Below are 9,962 nucleotides of genomic sequence, written 5' to 3'. Positions count from 1 at the left end.
TGTGGGCTTAAACAAGGATGCTGAAGGCATCTCCAAGAGGAGTTTGAGCTTGCTGCTTAAGAATGCATTTCTCCTTATAGGAGTGTAGGTCTGTCCCTTGAAGCATGCCTTTTTTCTCCTAGTAAGCGAAGAATTGTGTATTTTTCCAAAACCAATGAGTTTGTTACTGACAACGTTGAAGCAGGTAGCTCCTTTCTTATTAGTTGTGGTGTCTATAGGCACCGCCTTGCAAATCACTCATTTAATGTTGTGATGGAAACTTATGTGGTATGCTGCTTGAAACGTTGATCACTTTCACCCTCCCTGTAGCCTGTTAGCCTCTCAAATTCCCAGCCTTGTCCTGAATTACCATCAGAAGGGTCACAGACTTCCACTCTGGGGCAGCTCCTCTGGTCACATGCTCCAGTCTGCCATTTTGTCATGTCAGTTTTTCTCTGCTTGAGTCAACTGTTGTGAATTGTAGACCCTCAGTGTTTTTCATACATCATTAGGTGATCTTTTCTTAGTCCATTAGAATCATTCCTTTTCCGAGTGACTTCCTCCAAACATATGTGCAACTTGAGTGGTTTCCTGACAACCTTCCATTTTTATATTATCTCTGTTTCTTGAATTGACAGGGTGACTGTGTTACACAAATCCAAGAGCCACTATTAACATTGAATTTTATTTATTCTTTAGTCATCATCTTCCTTGATAGCCTCTTTCCATTTTGAAATCATTTTGATTGCTATAAAATATTTATTTTGAGCTAAAATCAACCTCATCATATTGCTAATTCATACTCTGTAAACCTGAGTGTTCCTACACATATTTGAATATTGCTATGTTTCCCTTCTCTTCATTCCAAGTCTTTCATCTCTGCCTCCCAAGCTCCTCCCGTAATAGTTTCTAACTCTGAAACCATCTAGGCTTTCCCAGGTCTCATTTCAGTGTGTCGGTAACCCTTTTAGAGAGTGTCAGAACTGATTGTGATCTAGGTATTCTGACAGTAGCAGGAGTGTTGTGTTCCATGTTGTAGATCTATGCTAATATTTATGCAACGAGATGGAAATGGGTCCCATCTTCATGGAGCGTGTAGTCTAATCAGGGAGACAGACCTTGAACAAGTAGCTAAATGTGAGACACCCTAACCCCCCAGGCCCCCTGCCCTGTTGGTTTATATGGGGAGCTAACTAGTAAGGGAAGTTAAGAGAAAGCCTCTCTGAGAAGTTGATACTACATTACACATTACATTACTACATTCAACCTGGGAATGTAGTAATGAGCTAGGCGAGAGGGAGAGAATGAGTGACCACCACATGTGTGTGGGGAAGGGGTCGAGGGCTCCAGGCAGGGGCAGGGAGAGCATGGAGTAGCGGCAGAGCTGGAAGGAGTGGAACACTGGCAGCCAAGGATCAGAATGGCTTGTGGGGAGGCGAGGGAGATGGAGGGATAGGCTGCAGGGCCTTTCCACTTGCCCTAAAGATAGGGGCCACGTCATTGGAGAGATCTAGAGATCTGCATTTTCCCAAATTACAGTTTCATGTTAATTTTATTTCGTCTAATCCATTAAGCCTTCTAATGGTATCAACTATATACTTTATCAGTTTTAACTTTGCTCAATTCATCAATAAAAAATTTGAAAAGATTGCTGCATAGCATGACCGAAACAGTAGCCCCAGTTGACATTTACCAGCTCTCTCTTCTGCATTGAAAAACTACTGTTCATCTGATCTGCACATCCTCATCCTCTCTATATGACTAGCATGGTTCTGTCAAATACCTTGCTGAAATTCAAATTCACGAGTTCTGGAAACCTATTTGAAAAGGCAAATTTGGGCAATTTAATGTCATTCATCCTTAGGGCATCTTTGCTGTCTCCTAGGACAGACGTTATCTCCTAGGCTAGGACATTACTGCTTTCTTTTATGTACTCAAAAATCACCCACTTAATAATCTCTTCTAGAATCCTGCTGCAGAGCAGTCTGTAAAATGCATTCATCTTCCCCTTTAAATTGCTTCCCTCCGAGTCTGTCTCCTCAAAGAGCCTCCCTTGGTGCAGTGTAACCCAAACCCTGGGCAGCAGTCATACAGGCTCAGAGACAGGCTCAGAGACGAGGACTCACTGTGCGCTCTGAGCAGCTCGTTCCCTGACGTCCGTGTGGACAAGACAAGAAAGCAGAAGAGGAGCGTTCTACCCTGTGGTCTGCAGGAGGCTGGGGAGCCCTGCTTTTTCTGCCTCAGATGCACTTAGCTCAGTAGGCGCTACACCATTCTGCCAAGGCAGGGCTTCTGCTGACCTTATTTGGTATGCACTTTAAAAGTCTGAGCCACCCTGTACTATTTCATCAACTTCGTTAATATCTCCACCTCATTCTTTCCTCATAATTTGCGAACCTAGATAGAATGGCATTCTGAAACTCCCTTGATGACTTTTCTGAATTTCTTAGAATGTTTGGCAAAGATCTGGCTAAAACTAGCACCGTGGACCGTAAGAAGAGAAGGTACAATTTGTGTAATTTAATTCATTTTAGAAACCCAAAGAAATTAAAGTTCAGCAATCCTAACTTTGTATTCATACAACTTACCGCCTTAAAATTCAACAGAACACAGATGCCAGAAATTTCAAAAATAGCTAGTCACTCCAAAATGTGAAACTAGAAATATTCTCTCAGTCGAGGCAGTCCTTGTCTCGCATTCCAATAGCGGACTTGAGAGGTTTTTTTTGTTTAGAGGAAGAGCATTTATCAAAATGAGAGCCAGGACTGTGAACAGGCTGCTGGGCCCGCTCTGCAGCACCTGGCAGCACAGCTCTGTCCCACCCTCCGCTCCGTCAGGACAGACCTGAGGTGTCGGGAAGGGGGGCAATGCCAACACGTCAGGGGACATGTTGCGTTTAAGCGTTCCTTATTTCAGTTAAGGCAGTGTAGAACACAGTTGCTGAAGGGGGTGAACACTGACCCCTAACAGGACAACCCGAGTGACCTGTCACACAGTGAATGAGACTCACACTGGCAGGTGCCCTTCCTAGAAGCTCTGGGGAAGATGGGGACAGTGGACAGCTGACTGCAGACACAGGCAGGCAGAACGGTGGCCCATCTTGCTTCTGCCTTCTTTTAAACACAGGTGGCGGGTGATGGCAGCCCTGATATTCCTCCTGTGGTCCTCAGGAGACCGGCTGCCCCCAGAGGGTTTGCTCTTCTCACTTCAGCCTCACAAATACGTGAAGAGTCTAACCGTGCTCTGGAGAAAGCTGGATTAAACCTTGTGTTTTGAGCGGGGAACAGGTATCCTGGAGAATTTTCACTGATACCTTTCTTCCCACCTTGTCCACATTTATGAGTAAGTTCTGAAAGCCTCTGCAAAGCCTGATCTGTTTTGCTCGGGGACCAGCCAGACCACCATTCCACTCTCCCAGGAGAGAAAGCAGAAGCTACTGGGGCCTCTTTTTGTGTCTGTCACGTCGACTATTGATTGCTTCGTTTTGGCTGGACGATCATAGGATTTTACATCTAAATCACTGTCTTTCAGATCCACTTACGGATATGTTAGAAAAACACTGTTTTTTAAATTTTTAAACATTAGTAGCTACTTTCACAAGGTTTTGCATGCATTTATTTAGAGAATACAGCAGTCAACGATATTCCAGTACTGCTGTGTGATCATGTGAAAAAGATTCTGCTCTGTCTAAAAATAACAACAAGGTGATAGGCTACCTCATGAAGTGCATGAGTTCTTCCTCTGTGGTTAATCGGGTTAACTTATCGTCACAGAGTCTGTCCACTTTCCCCAAACTTCAAGCTGCATCTTGGATGGTTAGTGTGTTTTAATAAAGACAGTCACTCTGTGGGCTTGCTTTCCTAGAAGAAGTGCATTGCACTGCCTGCCTCGAAGCTGCAGGGGAGTCTAGGACGTGGCCCTTGATATCTGAGATGACCGCACTGCTCTCCAGATGCAGGAAAGCTTTGTATTTTCACGGCCACACTCTATTTCAGAGCAGGCTCTCAGCAGGGCTGACCTGAACTACCAGGAGATGGAGATGTCGACAGACAGGTCGTGAAGCTCGTGGTCCATGATGCACTACTAGGGAACAGAGAGGTGGTTTAAACTCCACGGGTTTTTAGTTCTGAGAAAAATCAATACCCTGGGAGCCAGAACAGCTCTCAGGGATTTGGGGAGGAGTGAGGAGTCTTTCCAGGGTGACATGCTTGTCTCTGCCACTACGGTAACAGAGCAGAAGGAAAACCAGGTCCCCACACACGTAACAAAATGTCTCTTCATGGAAGGGCCAGACAGCTGAGAAGATGTCAGGATCTTGCCCCAGGACACCATATTCTCGTTTTCTAAGGCAGTTTAAGAAAAGAGCACCAATTAGTTCCTTCCCAGGAGAATATTTTGCCCACCATCCTCTGACATGGACCTGAGGCACTGGAGAGCAGCCTGTGTGTGTGTGTGCATGCTTGTTATGTTCTGTGTCTGGTCCCAGAGCCAATTCAGAAGAAAATGAAATGTCTGTGGGCCCCTTTTGTGATCCAGGGAGAAGGAGGGGATGTGTGTTGTTAGAACTTAGATTACCATTGTATTGAATGGGAGGACATGATGGGGTAAAGGACATGTTTTTTGACACTTGAAGGTACTGAGCGTTTTTGAGAAGTAGCCACATGGGGGCAACTTTCTAATCTTTCATCCCTTATTTTTTTAGTGCTTTAGGATTCTTAAAGTGTGCTCCCATATACTGCCTAATTTTACCCCTGAAATGACCCAAGAGGTAAGTGTTGTCACCCTATTTACAGATGGGGACACTGGGACTCCAGAGGTAAAGTGGCTCCCCCAGGGTCTTACAGTGAGTCAGCTGCAGTTTGCGAGGGTGAGCTGTGCCGCTCAGAGCGTGAGCAACGCGTCTGACTGCTTCCTCAGGTCTCCTGTGAGCTAGGAGCCCCCAGCATAGACCAGCCCCCATGTCCAGGGTGAGCCAACACGCAGGAAAATGAATACACACCTAAGCTGCCCCAAGGGCCCTCTTGTGCCTCAGGTGGCCATCCCCAGGCTTTTGTCCACGACTCTGTTCTGTGTGCTTCGTGGGAAGGCTGCCTTTGAAACCGGCACGTGGCCTTATGCAGGGCAGGCAGACGCATGAGGCTGTCAACTCCGGCCTCAGGATGCTGGCAAGGGTCAGCTCAGGCCCTGGCCTCACTGATACTCTTGTCCCACAACTAAGCCAGAATTTGTTCCCCTTTTCACTTCTACAGATTTATATCAGTGATACGTTACTGTGCCTTAAGCAGAGAGAGCTCTCTAGAACTCTCTCACAGCTCCTTGGTTTATCTTGTTCAGCTGTGCTTGGTAAACAGTGATGAAATGAGCAAACGTATGAAGACATGATTCTGAATAGAAGAATATGCCTTTAAATAATATTTGGCTGACTTTGCTCGGGAGCAGTTCATCTCTTCTTATATAGTCACGTTGCTTAACGATGGGGATACATTCTGAGAACTGCATCGTTAGGCGATTTCGTTGTGTGTGAATGTCGTAGAATGGACTGAAGGGAAACAAAATTTGCCCCCCTTCAAAATATGTCTCTTTAACATGAGGATTATTTTAGGCTGATTATTTTTAAGAAACAAAAGACTCAAAGGTTTTCTTGTTACCTCCCCCTTAACTGCCTAAAAGAATTCAGATAAAAAACCTGTCTCAGGAAGTGAGCTATCACGGTAGCATCACATGAACTGGGTGGTGGACGGGAAGGAACCTAGAAAAGCCTGTTGGTTGGGCTCCCCTCTGTGTTCTTCTGTTTCTGTGTGGCCAAACACTTGTTTTCCAAACGTTTGCTCCTTTTCACCTACCTGTGAATTGCCTTTCTTCCCTTAGAAGTCCCTGACTCTCCCCACGCACAACATCTTCTTTTGTCTCTAGCTGAGGATAGTATTTAAGGTGAGGGCTTTGTCCATTTTGGCAAGTTACTTGGTTTTCCTGGGTTTCTCCCATGTATACATGTCATTAAACTTTTGTTTATTTTTCTCCTGTTAATCTGTCTCATGTCAGTTTAATTCTTAGATCAGGCAGAAGAACCTAGAAGGATAGAGGAAAATTCCTTCCTCCCCTGCAGTACTTACACAAACCTAGATGGTATAGCTTACTACATACCTAGGCTATAAGGTGCTAATCTTACGGGACCACTGTCGAATATGTGGTCTGTCATTGAAAACGTTATGCAGTGCATGATCGTATAACCAGAGCAAAATAGGTCTGTCGCAGGCAGCATGTAGTGGTATACAGAGAGAAGGGCTCTCCTGTGCAACGCTCATGGCTTGTAAATACCCATCAGTCCAGGTGCCATTGGCGTCTCGGCCTGAGATGACACGGACCAGTATCTACTTGTTCTCTGCCAGAAACATTGCTGCTTTTCTTTTTTTCTTGTTTTGCATTTGGCATCTATTGACTGACAGCAGCTTGCAGAAGTCCTGCATGTGGACCGTTACTCCAAAGAGCGCCCTAGATGCCAAGGAGCAGAACTCTTTTGTGACATAAAAGTCTGGGCTGCCAGAAGGAAAGCAGAAGCCCAGGGGTCCTTGTGTTCCAACGTTGGCTCCAGTCTGACCCTGCTCAGAGGAGTACCTTGGCTCACAAAGTGAGCCTGCCTTTGCTCTGGAGGACCCAATTTCTGCTTGCTACTGAGATTAACAGAGGATGCAAAGTCATTGCTCCACTCGCTACAGAATGCCCAGGCTTTATTTTTACGATCAGTTTCAAGATCAGTTTCTTCAGGGAGTTGGGCACATCTTAAAGACTTAGGCCAGGGAGACTCCATGGCAGGGAGATTGGGGAAACTGAAGCTGTCTTACAGGGGCCCTGTCACTGTGTCATACGGATGTGCTCAGCCAGTCCTGCAGCACCTGCCATCTTCCCCTAAACAGGCGCTCATGGGCTCCTGCTTCTGTGTCTCCTGCCAGCAGTGGTCATCAGGGTGGCCTGCCCACCGCCTCTACCTGCCACCGGCATGCCGAGTCCTCCTACCCCCAGCTCCCTCCTCGAGAGCACTCTCCAGAGCCCTGTGGTCCAGGACACCAGAATGCATGGCAGAGGGCGGGTTGGAAGGATGGAGCGGTCTGTGTAAACACACCACAGAGGAGCCAAGTACTTTAATTTTTTTTTTTTTGGAGGCATAATTTAGTCATCTCACCTAAAGTGCCTCTCGCTCTATCTCTGACAATCCAGGGTTACAGAAAACCGAGCACCAAAGGATGGAAGGGAACACTTCCCCCTCGCTCCCCATCCCTGCCCTCCCCCTGCGCCTCAGATACCATCTCAGTGATCACAGAATGAGGCTCAGGCTCAACCGTGCATCTTTCTCACTTATATGTGTTCTTTCTCTTACACACACACGCACATGCGCACACACACTCACACGAAAAGAAAGAGAACCGAAACCCACTAAAGCATATGGGGGAAAAGATTTAAGCACATCTTCCTCCCCATTCGGCGTTGAGACCAGACTCCCTGCCTTCCCAGCAGGGGCTCACCCAGCTTCGTCACTGGGTCTCACCAAGGATGAAAGGCAGCGTCCACCAGTTCCCAAGGTCCCCTTTGGATGGCAACATGTCCTGAGTCAGTCGTTCTGTTTCTGCTTGCTGTCGATGTTGCCGTAGGCTGAGCCCTTGTCTATTTCTGTCACGCCGATCATCCATCGAACTCCCATGGAAGCTGCAGAAATGGGAAGGGCAGGGAGTTAGAGGAGCCTGTAGGGCCCCCAGGGTGATTTGCCCAACGAGAACCACAAGAGGCAGCTGTCTGCAAATCTCAAGCATAGCTGAGAGCTGGCTGATTTGGGGTGCCATTTCCTAATCCCTGCCTTACAGGGATCCTTGAGCATAGGTCCCAGGGGTCTCACTGGACTAAGTGACATTAAGACATGGAGCAAGGCTGTTCTGTTGGCAGGTTTTAATCCTTTGACACTGGAGGTGAACAGAATTTGGTAAGTTGTACCCAGCTGTGCATGGGGCTTACAGAATTCCTCTGCTTCTGTGCTGACCCCTAAGGCTAAGAGGATTCTCATGTGAATGCAGGGCAGGAAGTTATGGGGCACCCGTCAGTGAAGCTTAATAAAAAATATACCAGGAGCCTGGAGAATGCAAGAGCTCAAATATCTATCCAGTGCCCAGCATGTGCCACCATTGCTTATGGTGCAAGTATCAGAGCAGTGGACAAGCAGAGTTCCTGCCTCCACGGAAAGCCCTTTCTCCAACAGCAGGATTTGTCCCAAACAGAGAAAGCATAGGACCCACCTGAGAGCCCAGTAACCACTAGGAAGCTGGAGAACAGGGACTGAAGCTCTGAAGCTGCAGTCGAAGCCCTGCCTCTGGAGAGGGCCGGCTCGGTGAGCTCCTTGGGGGCAGGGACCCCGTCGCAATCACCTTGATGTGCCCAGCACTGAGTGCAGGGCCTGGCAAACAGGCCATTTGTAATACGCGTCTAAGGAAGGCCAGATGGATGATGGCTGAATCTCTAAGTCTCAGTGCACGTGTTTACAGAGCATTAGCATTGGGGTCTGTGAACTGTTAGATGTGGAGGGAACCAACTGGGATGGGCGAGTCCACCAGCCAGTATGAGGCACATGTGTCCCCTGGGTCAGTTAGATGGGCACACTTCAGCCTGGGGCCAACTTTAAAGAGGTTGGGACATGAGCCCTTGTCCCAATATTGGAACTTCTGTGCAGTAGCGATGGTGATATTGCAGAAAATAAAGAAGTGGTAAAACATGGACTCCATTGCTCGAAGGCCTCGTAAGAGGAACAAGATGTAAACTCAGAGTAATTCAGGGCAAAGTGCGGTAAGGCTCGGGCGTGCGGGTGATGAGGCCTTGGCCTGTGGGGCGGGGAGACACAGAGTGGTTGGTTCCTCCAAAGCTCCTGGAGACCCCCGTGTCTCCCGGGGAACATGTGCCCTCTGTTTGGCAGTCACTGCACACCTGGGCAGCCCCTTCTCACCCTTCATCTCCAGGGAGCTGTGGTTTTCTCCAGGGGGCAAGAGAAATGATGTCTCTTGCAAGAGAAATGCTGAGTCTGTGCCCATCCCCCTGGGGGCCCTGGCCACCGCTGCTCCTGCACTCCTGGCTCCCGCCCAGCAGCACTGGGGCCTGTGGCCTGCCCATGGGGAGTTACATCATAGATAGGGGTTTTCTTCTGCATCCTCTTCTTTCTGTACTTTTTTTCCTACAAAGAGTGGGTGTTATTTTAATTTTTAACATTAAAATGTAGCTTTTAATTTTAAGAAAGATGGCAGTAGGTTCTATTTTAGGAACAGTGGCCAGTTTGCCTACTGCAACCATACAGTCTAGAATTGGTTGTCTTGATCCAAAAGAATGAGATAGGTTTATGTGTTGTGACGTGTCAGTGGCCATGATTTATTAGAGGAAAACAGTGAGTGAGAGAAACTCCATTTGTGTGAACTTATGTATGCATATATATATATATATATATGTCTGAACCTGGAAGAATGTGCACCCAACTGTTAATAGAGGTTATCTCTGTGGAGCAGGATCAAAGGGGGAATTTTGTCCTGAGACACTGTCAATTTTATACACAATTTCTTTTGTTTGGGTCTTTTACAGTGAGCACAAGAGCATCTGTATGTTTTGCAGGAATAACTGAGAGAGGTCCACTGAAATAAACACACAGACCATTGCATGCGTTTGACTCCGCGCCGTTTTTCCTCAGTCTTGGAAAGTGAGATGCCCTCTGCCCACGCTCTCCAGAGTCTCTGGAAAGGACGCCTTCCTCCCCAGACTCAGGGAGACGGGGCTAATTCAGAGGGGCTTGCAATGGGGCTCCCTTTCCCAGGGAAACCCCCCAAGTTTCCCTGTGGCTCCAGGAAGCACAGGTTCCCCCATTAATAGGGCGAGAAGCAAATGCAGTGGCACCTGGCTGCCCCATTTCAAAAACCAAGGGAAGCTTGGTGCTATGAAGAAATAGCAGCAGTTGGAAACTA

The 9,962-nt window shown here is 47.4% G+C and overlaps 1 protein-coding gene across 6 annotated transcripts in view; it reads right to left on the bottom strand.

Annotated features, from left to right (window-relative positions):
* Window positions 1-7,103: 7,103 nt before the first annotated feature.
* The window catches only part of AGPAT4 (1-acylglycerol-3-phosphate O-acyltransferase 4), a 123,039-nt gene continuing 120,180 nt past the window's right edge, over window positions 7,104-9,962 (bottom strand). For all 6 annotated transcript variants that reach the window (XM_087425058.1, XM_087425061.1, XM_087425060.1 and 3 more), the window contains one exon: window positions 7,104-7,680. In XM_087425058.1, the coding sequence (XP_087281184.1) occupies window positions 7,586-7,680 (95 nt within the window). In that variant the 3' untranslated portion in view covers window positions 7,104-7,585. The remainder of the gene's footprint in view (window positions 7,681-9,962) is intronic.

The sequence above is a fragment of the Ceratotherium simum genome, chromosome 38 (genome assembly GCF_057802395.1).
Source record: "Ceratotherium simum simum isolate JZ-2026a chromosome 38, ASM5780239v1, whole genome shotgun sequence".
Classification (NCBI taxonomy): domain Eukaryota; kingdom Metazoa; phylum Chordata; class Mammalia; order Perissodactyla; family Rhinocerotidae; genus Ceratotherium; species Ceratotherium simum.
This window is presented reverse-complemented; position numbering and strand designations above follow the sequence as displayed.